The sequence below is a fragment of the Maniola hyperantus genome, chromosome 5 (assembly GCF_902806685.2).
Source record: "Maniola hyperantus chromosome 5, iAphHyp1.2, whole genome shotgun sequence".
NCBI lineage: Eukaryota > Metazoa > Arthropoda > Insecta > Lepidoptera > Nymphalidae > Maniola > Maniola hyperantus.
This window is the reverse complement of record NC_048540.1, coordinates 7,588,265-7,603,331: the sequence shown is the minus strand read 5'-3', so window position 1 is coordinate 7,603,331 and position 15,067 is coordinate 7,588,265. Positions and strand designations below refer to the sequence as shown.

Genomic DNA, 15,067 nt, shown 5'->3' with positions numbered 1-15,067 from the left:
ACTTTTATGACAACTTAATATTTTTTTGAAAATCAAGCACCATGGTAATTTTAAAAATCAAGCACCATGGAAATAAGTAAATTAATATCTGAGCCAGTGCGTGCCCAGAGCACGGCTAATAGGCCAAAGTTTAGTAAATTATTAACGTTTAAAGGTGTCTGGCGGGCGTTCCCACGACACTAAGTGTCTGGAAATGCATGACGTGATTTCTAATACTACTCCGAAGAAAATAAAATTAAAAAATATAAAAAAATAGATTTTACCTGGACGTAAGATTTTTTACACCTTTATTATTTATGTTATCTCCCAAACCAACCAACCAACCACATGGTGCCATATTCTATCACGATTAGTTCAATATTGATAGAATAGGTATGGCATGAAGAAAGCATGCAGGGAGAAGGACATGGAATACTTTTATCCCTTGATAAACCTTAATCCACATAGACAAAATCGTGGGCAAAAGATAATTATTATCTACCTATCCTATATATTGTTTTTAAATTTAGTGCTCAAACTTCTGAAATATTTAGAAACGTTGCAAGAATAACGTGCAATTTAATTAAATGTTGCTTGCGCCACCACGCACCACGCACCTCGAATTCGGACGCAGTGCGTAAGCGTTCATACATAAGTACTTGTATATACGCATTGATAAGTCGATCCAGAACAATGCTCCGATTGGAGATACTCTCGACTTTGGAAAATGAAATTCAGATCTCATGAAACTATTTGTATAAGTAGCCGGTCTAGTATTACGTAGGTAGGTACTATTACTGCGGCTACTTCGGATCGAGAATTTTCGGATTCGGATCAAATGCAGTGCGTAAGAGCCTAAGTAGATTCGATTTGTTGTCACTTTAACGATTTCCATAAAGGAATTAGATAAAAGACAAAATAATGGCAAGCCATTAGTTCCATCAATCCATTCGTCTCCGCTTCATACATAGCAATCATCATTGACTACTTCCTATTCACAAACTTCGCTTAGATGTTTCCAACAATGTGTCCGTGGGAAATCACATATTTGTAAGCGCTAAACATAATAATCATCCTTAAAATCGTATTTACTCCGAAAATAAGTAATAAAGACGTAAAATGAACAGTAATACGTAGGTATAATATACTTACTATCCCAAAACACAATTTTACTTTTGTCATTCTCAATCATACAGCAAGAATTATAATCACACTAAACATTAAACGAAAATGATAGGATTATTCTGCGATACAGCTTTCTTTTTTAAAAATAAATAAGTCGTTTGTACCGCTGCATTTTCAAACTCTTAGGTATACTTAGATAAGGTAAGTATACTAGCTACTGTCTGAGAGTTCACCATAATGTTCTCAAAGATGTGTGAGGTCTGCCAATCCGCACTTGGCCAGTGTGGTAGACTACTTATGACCCGTGAGATCCGTGCTCAGTAATAAGGGCGATGGGTTGATGATGATAATGATGAGGATGACCTTGACATTTATTAAAATAATAATTTGTATAGTAATAAGATAAGGCTACTTTAAGGTTTTATTGTAATTTCTATTTTAAAAAAAAATATTTATGTAACTTATCGCCAAATAGCATGTTCCTGTATTGGTTAAGATAATACGAGTAAATAGATAGAAGACGATAGTGACAACTTCGACAAGAATATAAAACCAAATACCTACCTAATTTTTAAGGCTATCGTGCCTTTCTCTCGAATGCTCGAGCATAATTTTCAGGCTTATAACCATTTCTGGAGTAGGTAAATTCTATATTTCAGGCAGTCACAACCCCCTGAACTTCATCCAAGTCCTATCAACCAAAAACACGATACCGAATTTAAGCAAACTTTGCTTGTCTTGTCTAATTTGACTAAAAGTCAATAAAGTATAGATCAAAGATGTGATAAGCATCATTATTATGCTCTCCTTTTTTAAACTTGCTCATAAAATCTTCCTAAATCGGTCAAGATGACGAAGTCGCAACACATATTGGTGCCAACCAAACCGGTCGGCCCAGCAGTTACGTCAAATAAGATCCATGTAAGGATAAAGTTATCGTTCGTCTTATGTAACATTTTATTAATAGGTTCATGCCAAATATAGCATAAATACTTATTTGCTTTTCACGCAATCCTATGAAAAACTATTTACATAAGTAGGTTCCTAATTACTTTTCTTGCCGTGGTTTTTTATACAATTTCATTAAAAGTTTTCGTTGGCTCGCCAAACATAAACTTCAAATTACATAAATTGTAACTTCTTCTATACTAGCTAGGAATTATTGACAGCTATATTTACGATATGAATCTATATTGTATAGTTCGCGACAGGTCAAGATGGCAATCAGGGTGGGGACGCCCCGCACACCAGCACAGCCCCCGCGCTAACCCGGTGCGGGATAGCGCGGGTAACGTGCAGCTGTCCGGGGCGACCCCCCGCCTCATACCCCGATTGCCATCTCGACATTGCCATTGCGTACTGTGTAATACCTAATGAATATTTTAATATGTACCTACCTACCTGTTTAAGAATACTTAACATAAATTAGTCACCGAATTGTACACATTCGGTCATTCGGTTCAAGAAATCAAACTAAGTAGGTAGGTACATTGTATTCATTTAGTAAGTGGATACATGTTATTACCATTAACATGATTGCCCATAGCAAAACGACCATAAAGAAAGCAATAACAAATTGAGAAACGGTTCTCTATTTAACGGTTTTAATAAGGCATTATTTTACTGTTCTACAAACCTATTCTATTAATTATGAATTTATTATAATTATGCTATAACCTATGGCTATAACGCTAAAACCCTGCCTAAAATTTGGCAGCCTACATGAAAGTCAAATAAGTATCTACTAATAACCATAGAAATAGGAAGTACTAGTACCACTATTATATGTATATTCTGTGCTAGTACCTAAGAATTATTATTTCCTACGTCCATACCTAGGTATAACATTATAGAATTGCCTTTGGAAATCTCATGTTTTCAATCATAGTTTCATTGTGCTTGCAGCGTTATATACCCCACCACCCATTTACTAATTCAGACCACTCCCTGACCGTTGAGATATAGAACAAAATTTGAACTCTTTGATAGATACCTCCATTGAAATATTTTCCATACCTACATGAACAAAGTCACAAGCACAGCCACAAGTATTGTAACCAATGATTGCGTACCCATATTAATTATTGCACAAACTCTTTGAACCTCTTCATAGAATGTAACTTCCGCTTCGCTAACGAAAGACCAGTTGTTAGTATAACCCTTTTTCGGCTTATTGTGATTTTAAATTCATTAAATAGGAACCGTTAGGTGAATGATAGTGAAATTGCATGATGACCCAATGGAACAATTGTAAATTGTATGCTATTATTATTGTTTAGAAGTTTAGATTGTATTTGTGGGTCGAAAATCTTGAAAACAATTTAAATCGTTATGTAGAGATATCCTATGAGAGTTATGTAGAGTTACCTATACAGAAACTGACTTTATTTATTTATTTATTTAATATATAACCTGAATTTTTGTAACTAACCTACTTATTCAAACAAAGTTCTTAGTAAAATTTTAAGCACTTAGGTTTAAACTATAAAATTAAGGAATATTATTTTATTTTAAATAATATTTATAAAATGGTTGAAATACTACTTAATACCATTTCGTATTGATTGCAAATAATATAGTCTTGAAGGCTTAGCTTTTGTTCAGGTTTTCGATTGTGAATAATAACTAATGATCCAATGAAAGTGTGTCAGTCTAAAACAGCTTAAAACCAAAATGATTTTAAATCAAAGAACATTATTGCATACAGGAAATTCTTCTGTACAGTTACTACATCCTAAACCTAATAATCCTTTGTTTACTGGTTTTTCCTTCAATCGCCCATCGGAACAACGGGTCAGTGTAATTTTATGCATGGATATAGTTAAAGAGCTAAAAGTCTATTAGACTATTTTTATATCGGAAAATTGATTTGCCACGGGATTTAAAGAATCTAATTCCATGGAGACGAAATCGCGCCGATCAGCTAGTCATTTTTATTATTATAAATATAAAAGGAAAAGGTGACTGACTGACTGACTGACTGACTGAATGACTGACTGACTGACTGACTGATCTATCAACGCACAGCTCAAACTACTGGACGGATCGGGCTGAAATTTGGCATGCAGATAGCTATTATGACGTAGGCATCCGCTAAGAAAGGATTTTTGAAAATTCAACTCCTAAGGGGGTGAAATAGGGTTTTGAAATTTTGTAGTCCACGCGGACGAAGTCGCGAGCATAAGCTAGTTATAAATATGATAGTTAAGATGATGATGATAGTTTGTGTCCTTCACACCACAATCACTGAACTGATTTACGAGTAGGTGTTCTAAACACCTACTAGTAAATCAGTTCAGTGGAATGATAGCTTAGGCTAAAAAATGTTTTTAAGCTTTAGTAGGCTTTGCATATTACTTATAAAAACTAAATACTTAAATAAAACGTTGGTCCATTAGGTAGGAAACTTTAAATTATACATTTATAGTTTTTTACTGTATGATTTTTAAACTGGCTCAGATATTTATCTGATATAAGTATTATGAATTCAATTAGGTAGATACGAAAATGTTCGAACAATCGAAGAGCCTAAATAGGTAACTTGTCGAGAATTGACCTGTTTCTAAGAGGCCAGACGTCCGTTGACCTCAGCCTGTTGGACAGTACCACGAGTGGGTACGTAGACGTACCTACTTCTGATGTTAGTGAATAGTTTACACCAATTATTATATTAATAATATTCGTAGTATTTTTAAGGTATGTTTTTAGATTTTTAGACCCTTCTTGATTCCTGTCTTTGCATTGAAATTTTTTTAAATAGAAATCATTAAAATAAAACCTTAAGCTAGCCTTATCTAATTACTATATAAATCATTCCCGCGTGGAATGGTGCTAAGAATACTGGCTGCATATCCTCGCTGCACAGCCAGGCTGACCGTTGCGCAAAAAATGAGCCAGCCCTTCTGTCACTAGATGAGGCTATTAATCGCGGTGAAATGTCTGGTATAATTTTTTAGCACTAAGACTCCATGGCCCCAGGATATCCACGGCAAACGGAAAAAAATGTAACTTTTAAAATTATAGTCAACTAGATGATAATATTATGATGCCCGCGACTTCATCCACGTGCATCATCGGGAACTCTTTTCTTTTCCAGGATAAAAAGTAGTCTATGCCCGTCTCCAGGATGCAAGCTGTCTCTGTACCAAATAGATGATGCTGGCAACTTGGATGTAGGAGTTTAGGACTTCGTAGGGAAACCTGCTTACCTGAGAGTTCTCCATAGTGTGTGAAGTCTTACAAACCACACTTGGCTAACGCGATGGACTATGGGCAAACCTTCTCAGTCTGTGAGGAGAACAGTGCTTAGTAGTTAGCCGGCAATGGGTCGATTATGAAAATCAATATGATACATTTAAGTAAAATACAAATAATAATAAATTGGTACCTTACTATATTAACAGAAATCTGTCGCGCTGCAAATTTGGCTCCATCATATTTTTAGATTAGACTCTACATTAGAAATTAAAATATATAGGACACGGTAGAGTTATTAATTACAATTGAGAAGTTGTATAGTTGTTCATAGACGTGCTAATTTATTAATCGTAATTTACTGCTTGAACAGACGTAAGTAATAAAGGAAGGAAATTATTCTCAGAAAACATTATTCCGAGTAGGGTCTAAGTGCATGTAACTCATTTCCAAGGTACGTAATGGTGTAATAGTTGTACTTGGCTTTGAGTAATGTTAGGAAGCTATCAAGCTGGGTCGTGTAGATGGGATCGTGCGCTCTCGTCGCCCTTAGGGCCCGAGTCGCATCCTTAAAGTACTTACTGCAGACTACATCGTATCGTAAAATGGCCAGTACCCGTAGTACAAGATTTTACGTCTCACCAAACCAAACCAAATTCGAGAGTCGAAATGCTTCCGCGTTACAGGACACTGGATCTTATGTTTTAAAGCTCAAGTTTGTCTACATTTCTACAGCCAGCGCTCCAAGCGGAAACATTGCGAAATTAAAATCAGTGGCATTGAATATTTGAGTTCAATTCAAGGCTCTTTTGGTCCATTTTACTTTGATGTTATTGTGTTTCGACTCTCGAATTCTAGCAACGTTTGGTGAGGCGTAAAATCTTATACTACGGGTACCGTACTCGATGTGCTTCGTTTTCTGCGTTCGCCTGCAATTTTCCTTTAGGTGAAAATTACAATTTAAAACTGCCTATACCAATAAATTCGAACCTAGATAACATACAGCTGATGATAAGTTACGCCAGAATTTAATAAACACACAGCACACGCAAAGCATTTTCAATGCTAAAATGAGTGACAGACTCAGCCGCATCAGCGACATCGAAGAATAGCTGATGACATCCGCAGAGATCATCTGATCGTGAAGTCGTCCATTTTATTACGTCAAGTCCGATGCTGCCGAGTGCTGACGTCACACGAATTTTAAGTTAGCAACGATACTTCCAAGTATAGCATAATTTCGTGAAACGATACTTTATTTAAAAACCACAAAATTAGTCCACTGACCGACTTTAGTTACCAGCGTATTAAGTAAGTAATTGTAGTCTCAAAATTGAAAACCGCATCTGACCCCAATGTCCGCTTGATTCACGTTAACTTTGATGTCTACCAGACGAGTGGACTACCAGATGTTGCTTATTATTTTGCCTTACCTAAAATATTTTTTGATTTGTGTTAGTCCATGGCTCTGGTTCATTATGTCTAGATTTTCCACGTTCTTTTTACATCTTCACAACAACCTGTAGATTCAACACGAAGCGCAAAACTCTTGTAACATTCTTCAAATTGAAAGTCCACTGTACCTACATGGTATTAAACGTAAATCAAGCAGACATTGTTGCTAATTCTTTTGTACACAATCTGTAAACTAAATTGATAGATATAAAAGATCTAAAGTGTTATCCTTTTTCAAAGGGAACATAATATCGACACCTCCCACGTACTCGTAAGTTGTTGTATCTTCAAAACCGCAACCTTTCAGTAGAGCGTTCTAAAGATACAAATTGAAATAAAAGCTTCATTTTTCAATATATTTTTGTGAAATTCGGTATATGGTTATAATTGAAAGACACTTCATAAAAATACTTCACGTTTCTGAGATTTTGTTCATACAACTTTTTACGTGGTGTTCCACTGCCACGCGCCACTTCTTTGTAAAGTGTGCCTAAAGGTTAAAGAACCACGTCTGGATCTTAAATTAAGTCAACGCTTTAGTTATCTAAAAGCCATAGGGTACCTAAATTTCCATCTATTTACCTAAATGGGCATACTAATAGACGCTATCATGTCTGGGTCTTGGTTACAGAACACGGACAGCAGCGGCGACTTCACACCAGTAGTTAGCGCGACATGCAAGACCGGTGTGATGTCAATCAGGATCAACTTCAACCAGCCTTTCAATGGGGTCGCGCACGCCAGAGAGTTCAGGTGATTCATTTCAAACTCGTTACACCGACTTAAGAACCAGCGACTTGCTTTCCAAGAGCTGATAGACAGTTTTTAGAAGGTGCTTGCAGGCAAAATTTTTTTTAACTGGTTTTTCTGCGTTACATTAATATTGCAAATATCCCCTAGACCTGCCATCTAACTCTTGGTGATATTTTAAAATTTTAGGTGGTACCGAAAGGTATTTCGTCTCATCCTAATCTCTTGCCGCTGCCATGGTAACTAAACCTCAGAATATAAGTGCATATGTGTATCTAAGTTACAAGCATTGAAATTTAAAATTTTAGATAGTAATTGTAGGTAAGTAATTTTTCTAGCATTTTTTCGGAGACAACATATCTGCCTCCTAAGCCCAGAGTCCGTCTGGGAAGCCCAATTTGTCATTCAGGAAGGTAGAGCAACCATTTTGCAAACCTCTAAGTATTATCGCTTCTTCTAAAAATTGCCCATCAACTGTCGGGTTATTATTATGTAAATTATTTAGGCAATACTCGTACTTATCTATAAGTTGTATAAGCACTGGTTCATATTTCATTTATTGTATTGCTTGTTACGAAACTATTTTAGTAATAGTAATTGATTGAGCGACCCGTTATATTCTATGTTACATTGAACAAAGGATTAAAATTATAATGCAAGAGCAATCCTTGAATCCATTTTGAAGTTAAATCTGGTTATGTTTTTTTATTACTACTTCTACTACTATAAACTTTTTAGTAGCCAGATTCTTCTCTGAAATGCAAACTGAAACTTTTGAGGAAAACGCGTAGGTATGTGTTGTGGAAAACGTGAAAATACAATGCTGAAATGAGATATCCAAGATTATAAGATATAGGTGCATAATGCTTGCCAACTCAACTCAAACCAGCTTGCCAACTGGTTTCTATAGAGGAAACTGGGATTAAGTCAGTATAACCTCAAAAAGTGGTTCCTAAGTAAAGCTAAGTAGTTCCACTTTTCGAGATTATAAAAGTTTGTAACAAGTGTGCAAACTGTAAGGTCATTTGTTTTTCAACATGTAAGTACCTCCCTATTACCTACACCTTTAGACTCGGAAGTCTCATCTGTATACCTAATTTGCCTACTAGTTTTATTGGAATAGAAATAGGAAAAGTTTTTTTTATTCAAATAAACTTTTATCAAGTACTTTTGAATCGTCAAGCGTCAGAGGCAGAAAATAAGAAAGACTTCCATCTCATTAATTCCTATCATTTCACATTTTTCCGCTTTTCACCCGTGGAAAATCGAAATAAAATACCAATTTCCATTTCAGAACGCCATCATGCATGGTGTTGGGGAACGGCACAGAGTCGGTGACTTATGACGTAAGCCTCACAGCTGCCGCGGGCTCGCCAGATTACTGCGGGGTTTTCTGGAACCACGTAAGTCACATTCTATCCACTCTCTAGTTTTAATTACATACCTACCTCAAGTAAAACCTCAGCATTTCTACTCTTAAAAAACCAGCCATGTGCGAGTGCGAGACTCGTGCATCAAGGGTTCCGTAATATGGTCGTATTTTTTTGACATTTTGCATGATTAATCAAAAACTATTATGTATATAATAAATAAAAATCTGTTTAAGAATGTAAAGGTACCTTTTCATATGATACCCCACTTGGTATGGTTATCTTACTTTGAAATGAAAATACTAATTATTTGTTCATGAACACATTTTAATATTTTTTTTGGTGATGTAACGACAAATTCATAGTTTTCGGATTCCTTTACTTGTGCTACCTACCTACCAAATTCTAGGTCAACGGGAAGTACCCTATAGGTTTTCTTGACTGACACGACGGACAGACAGGCACAATAAATTAATCCTATAAGGGTTCCTTTTTCCTTTTGAGGTACGGAACCCTAATAACCGGTCAACTCGCACACGCAGGGTACAGTACCATCGTACAAGAAATAAATAATGCCTACTTATTTAGATAGTCGATTATTAGACTTAAATATTTAATTACATACTTTTAAATATATATCTTCCGGTAGCTATAGCAATAACTTAAAACACGTAAAGGGGCAAACTTTAAATTTAAATTCAGATCTAATCGTGGTAAAAGGATACTACGAGTACTGAGTGTGCCATAATACAAACTTTGTATGTAACATTTTAGTATCTAAAACGGCACCCGTATTACCACGTATTACCATGTTGTTCGCGGAATGTTAACCTGAATTCCATACAATATTCTCAGTTTTAATAATAGTCAGTGTGTATACTTACTTTATTTATTACTCGAACTACATTTACAATCTCTGTTATTGATTAAAATAAATAGTGCCTGCTGTATATTTCTAGGACGTGTGGCCTAGTTGTGATAACACATATATTATATCGCTTTTATATATATATGGTAGATAAAATCAATTCCGATTTTTAAGCCACATTGACCCAAGTTGGTAGCTGGATGGGTGGACATTTGATGTCCGAATTAAGCCTTTTCGTTTCCTCCGAGCCTCATTAAATTCTCAGCTATATCAATAATATCTGATAAAATAACTGTAAAAAAACTAAAGTCGTTCCTGCTACGGTCGTTACACCTAAAAATCTGGGAACCCAGCGCATTATTATCCTAAGAAAACTCCTCCCATTATATGGGAAGGGATCATGAATCTCCGCAATCCGTATTGAAGCATACGACGCACAGAGAATAAGGAGCTCCAACTTTCAAGCATAGGTCTCTCCATCGCCCACTGAATGAGCTATCTCAGAGCTGCTTACCTTACCTTATCTGCATCACGCCACTTTGTTAGGAGAATTACTTTTATACACGGCTTACTTTACGGAATTACTTTTATTGTTACTGTAAATATAATCTTTGAAAAGAGCGACCGCCGAATTTCTTGCTAGTTCTCTTCGATAGGAAAAGCATGCTGAACCAATGGTAGATGCATTTGAGGATTAAAAAGTACTTGTAAAAGTTTGTTTGAATTAAAAATCTTTCTTATATTACTAGAGAACTGACGAGCGGTCACTTCCTCTGGCGGTCCGCGTGCACCGCACGCTGGAGCTGGCGGATGACAAGTTCTACGTCATCACGTGTGGCAAGGCCGGCATAAGTAACTCGAGGTCAGTCTGAATTAAGTTGTTTTTTTATAAAGATGTTATCGTGTTCTATTGTGTTTAGCAGTAGCAAAAAATGCTTAGCAAATAATTTGTAAAGAATGTCGCGTAGGTACTTCTTATCTTATTATTATGTTAGTACCTACTTAGTACCCTTACACCGCGATAGGTCGAGATGCCAATATGCGTGGGAGCGCCCCGCACACCCGCACAGACCCCGCGAGAACCCGGTGCGGGCGAGCGCAGGCACTGTGCGGATGTGCGGGGCGTCCCACCGCCTCATACCCCGACTACCATCTCGACCTGGCGTACAATACTACCTGTTGTATCAGGATCCAGGCATATATTTCATTGAAACGGATATTTCTTACTTTTAATTCTGTTAATGTAATACCAATTTTTCCATCGGAGTTCACTAAACTTATTACTTGCTTGTAAGTTGTAACTTATCAACAACAGACTTTCATTAAAATAATATGAATGCACATTATATTTGTGAGTGCGCAAGTTAATAAAATTGTCTTCCATGTTATGGCATTCAGACCCTGACCCCCGAACTAGTAAAACCGTATCTCTCTACTCTACGTACGTATATCTCTTGGTTAATATATATTATCCTTAAAGGCATAGTCTTGTACATTAGGCCACGATATAATTGAACTACAAAAAGCTACCTATGATGAAGACGATGTTGATAGAATCTCATAAAGCAGACATAATGATAATAGGAAAGTATATTAAATTGCACTGGAATTTATTTTCCAGGAACGAAACTCTGACAGTATCACTAAGGATGTTGAACTCAGATGGGCGTAAGGTTCTCAATGCAGCTTTCGGTATGCCCTACACTCTCCGCGCAGAATTGAGCAAACCTGATGGTAAGAATCGTCAAAATTCTTTTGAAAGAGCCTGCGGGGCTAGTACAATTGATGCGATAATTTTGGAAAATGATAAACTTATAGATAAATAGTTGTTGTTATAGATAGATTGTGTACAGCAATGACATGCGACAATGATGTTTAAAGACGAACGCCAGATCATAAAAACGCCAAGTGATATGATTTACCTATAAAAATCTAATTTAAATCCGCGATATTTAACGTGCAGCGTTCTCATCTCACACCCATTATGTTCCCTGATGTTTGTAAAGATAAATACTTACCTCTGCATAGCGATATAAATAATCGTACCTTACTAAAATATAATATTTAAAATTAAAATTCCAGGCACTCACGGGATACGGTTGAGAAATTGCTTCGCCTTCAGCATGCGCAACCATACAGTAGATCTTCTGGACAAACGAGGGTATGTGGGAAATATGTCTGGACATTAAAATGCGTAGGCGCATTTATTTACGTTTCGCTTTGTGATATTTTTATATCATGTTTATTACGTTTAATGCAACATTTCTCAAAGGGATACTTATAAAATTCTGCAAATTATTCTCATCACCAAAGGATAGCATAATTGCAACAATTTACGTTCTGCTTAATTATTCTTACGTAAAAAGTATTTTGATTTGTTTCATCAAAGAATATCTTTTTATTTTTCTTTTTCTTATTTTCTATTTAGAAAAATATTTTGAACTAGCTTGTGCCCGCGACTTTCCGTAGGAGCCCTTTGTTTTCCCGGTGTATAAAGTAGTTTAGGTCACTACTTGCCTATGAAAGTCCCATAAAAATAAGTCAGCTGTTTCGAGGATTAGCCCAGGCCCTAGACAAACAGACAGATGTATGTATTCAAAATGAAAACGGACTAACTTGATTGGTTTTTACGCGGCATCGTACCTGAACGCTAAATCGCTTGGCGGGCACGGCTTTGCCGTACGGTGGTAACTTGCCACGGCTGAAGCTCTCCACCAGACCAGACCAGTGAATTCCTAAATTGCTCCTGCCGGGAATCGAACCTGGGACCGCCTACTTATAAGACCACAGCACATTACCACTGCGCCGGAGGTCGTCAAAATGTGTAAAACATTTACAATACCTAAGCACCCATCTATGATCTAAATATACAGAATAATTTGCAACTTTATATTACCTTTCCCCAGATGCCCTGTGAAAGAACAATCAGTAGCACTGAAAACGGAGAACGGTGCAGCGGAGTTGGCGATTGCATCAATGTTTAAATTCCCGAACTCGTCACAAATTAACTTCCAATGCGAAATTGGAATCTGTAAAGGTATGTGCGTAAGACGTCCACTGGACATAAAAACCGCATTGCATTATTTGGTGCTTACCATCTCATAGTTCTCTCGTCTTCTTTTCTTCTCTTTCTCATTCCCCTCTCCTTATCATTATCGCCCTTAGCATGTGGTGGGCGTATCACTGCCACCCATATCACTAGAAAGCATACGTATGACCAGATTTCGGACGTCCACTCAATCACTTGTTCCCTGCCACCTACTACATACATAATAGGTATATATTACTATCTACTTGAAAGTGCACTTTATGTCTTTAATAGAAAAAGGTTGAATAATAACGTAGGTATGAATGTTTTTAAGTACTACCCGAACTGAGGAAACATTTTCAATTATTGATTCCAGAAATCCAGACTTCGGTCTTCGTCATATTAAGATGAAAGTCTGTCATGTTTTTTATTTATTTATTTATAGGCAGCTGTGTGACAACGGACTGCAAGACGGAGGGAAGGATTGAGCCTGCGGATGAAGAGGGCGCAGTTACTGCTTCCACAGGACTATTCGTGCTAGACCCTAATGATAGTGCTGGTAATTTTTTTATCAAAATAACTTACAAAGAAATTAATACACATACGCCAGCCATCCTCTAGAAATTAACCGATTTTTAAACATTTAAAACTAACGCTAAAACTACAATCAGAGCCCAGTGTGTACCTAATCGCTTTAGTATTTTGGGAAAACGTCGTGATTTGGCATATCCATAAATGGCAGATTAGGCCCAGTATTTATTTGAACGGAGCGTAGAGGACATATTGTGTTCAGTCGATCAGATGACGTTAAAAAATTATCACGTTATCATTTAAAAATCTGATTGGTCAATTGAACATATTATTTATCATCTCCGCTATGAACTTAAAACGCTACGCTTGAGCGTTAGCCCTTAGAGCCATTACGCACGGTCGATAGTTGCCCGGCAATTCAGTCGACAGAATCTATAATTTATATGTAAGTTGCCGTACCTCCGTGCGCATAGGAACGGCTACTTCTATATAAAAATACAGACTAACAGTCGCCGTCAACTGAGTTGCCGGGCGACTATTAGTCGACCGTGCGTAATGGGTCTAAGGAATCAAAACCTCACACTCAAAAAACACTGTTTATACTTAGTTGCAGCGTTAGCCTGCACGGAGGGGGGAGTGCGACCGCTATGGCTTCTGTACCTGGCCATTGCCCTCGGAGTCATGTTCTTGGTTATGTTGCTCATCAACTGCTTCCTTTGCACCGCCATGACCTGCTCCTGTGCGAGGACTGACGTGAGTACTGAACTCTTGACTTTTTGATTTTGTTATCGGATGTACCTATGTCATCGGATAACAAAAACATTTTATTGGAAGGATTTCGTGCAGTCAACCTTATTTCTTAGAAAATTCAACAGATTTAATTTTTTTTTTAAATTCTACAAGTCAACAAAATGATAAAAAATCGTTGAAAATATTTTAATTTTTAGCACTGAAACCATCGATATAAAATCTATGATTGAAATCAATCGAAATACTGAAACTTAACTAAAACAACATAGCATTATTTGTATTGATTTACCAATTCATTTATAAACCTAATTGTATTCTATTTATTACATGAATAACACACTTTATTTATGTGTGTTGTCATCTTTTTAACCATTTTAATTTATGTGTGAAATAATATTCATCATACTTATAGATTATTATTATCTTACTTATCATTGTGTGTTTTAATATCGTTACCGTCTAAACCCTCACTTTTGTCACTAACTAACGTACTGTATTCCTGCACCGTTCGGGCTCTACCATGATTTTTAAATAATTTAATTATTATTTTAATAATTGACTTAAGTAGGTAAGTATACCTATTGAGTAAGTTTAAAATTGGGTAGGTATATAAATAGACGTAAACGTCCCGGGAAACCTTTTTGTCGAATCCTTTTTTGCCTTTGTTTTCTTGTAACTCTTATAACGGAATTAAGAGTTTAAAAAAGGGGCTTCTTTAGAGGATGATTCAGACGACAATTATGTCATACACAACTTAATTGCATTGCATAAAGGTTGCATATTTGCATAACGACACGAGTCGTTTGAATCGTCCTCTAAAGAAGCCCCTATCTTGACTATTAACTCCAATGTAGATAGTCTCCAGCATTTATAGGTATGCAGGGACCTGTTATACCATGATTTGTTCTTAATACATCGTTGTAGGTAAGAAAAATTAGCTCTCCTGAGAAAACACGTAGAAAAAATCCCAAATCAGTAGAATACTCGACTTACATTACCGTGGTACAAAATAACGAT

At 36.5% G+C, this 15,067-nt stretch overlaps 1 protein-coding gene across 4 annotated transcripts in view; it reads left to right on the top strand.

Moving 5' to 3' along the window:
* The window catches only part of LOC117982244 (uncharacterized), a 29,391-nt gene that overhangs the window by 9,538 nt on the left and 4,786 nt on the right, over positions 1 to 15,067 (top strand). For all 4 annotated transcript variants that reach the window (XR_011236793.1, XR_011236792.1, XM_034968564.2 and 1 more), the window contains exons 2-9: positions 7,385 to 7,506; positions 8,798 to 8,906; positions 10,491 to 10,603; positions 11,363 to 11,475; positions 11,824 to 11,902; positions 12,648 to 12,778; positions 13,215 to 13,328; positions 13,908 to 14,053. Coding sequence is in view for 2 of the 4 variants with exons in the window: in XM_034968564.2 (XP_034824455.1) it covers positions 7,385 to 7,506; positions 8,798 to 8,906; positions 10,491 to 10,603; positions 11,363 to 11,475; positions 11,824 to 11,902; positions 12,648 to 12,778; positions 13,215 to 13,328; positions 13,908 to 14,053 (927 nt within the window). In the remaining 2 variants the exon portion in view is untranslated. The remainder of the gene's footprint in view (positions 1 to 7,384; positions 7,507 to 8,797; positions 8,907 to 10,490; positions 10,604 to 11,362; positions 11,476 to 11,823; positions 11,903 to 12,647; positions 12,779 to 13,214; positions 13,329 to 13,907; positions 14,054 to 15,067) is intronic.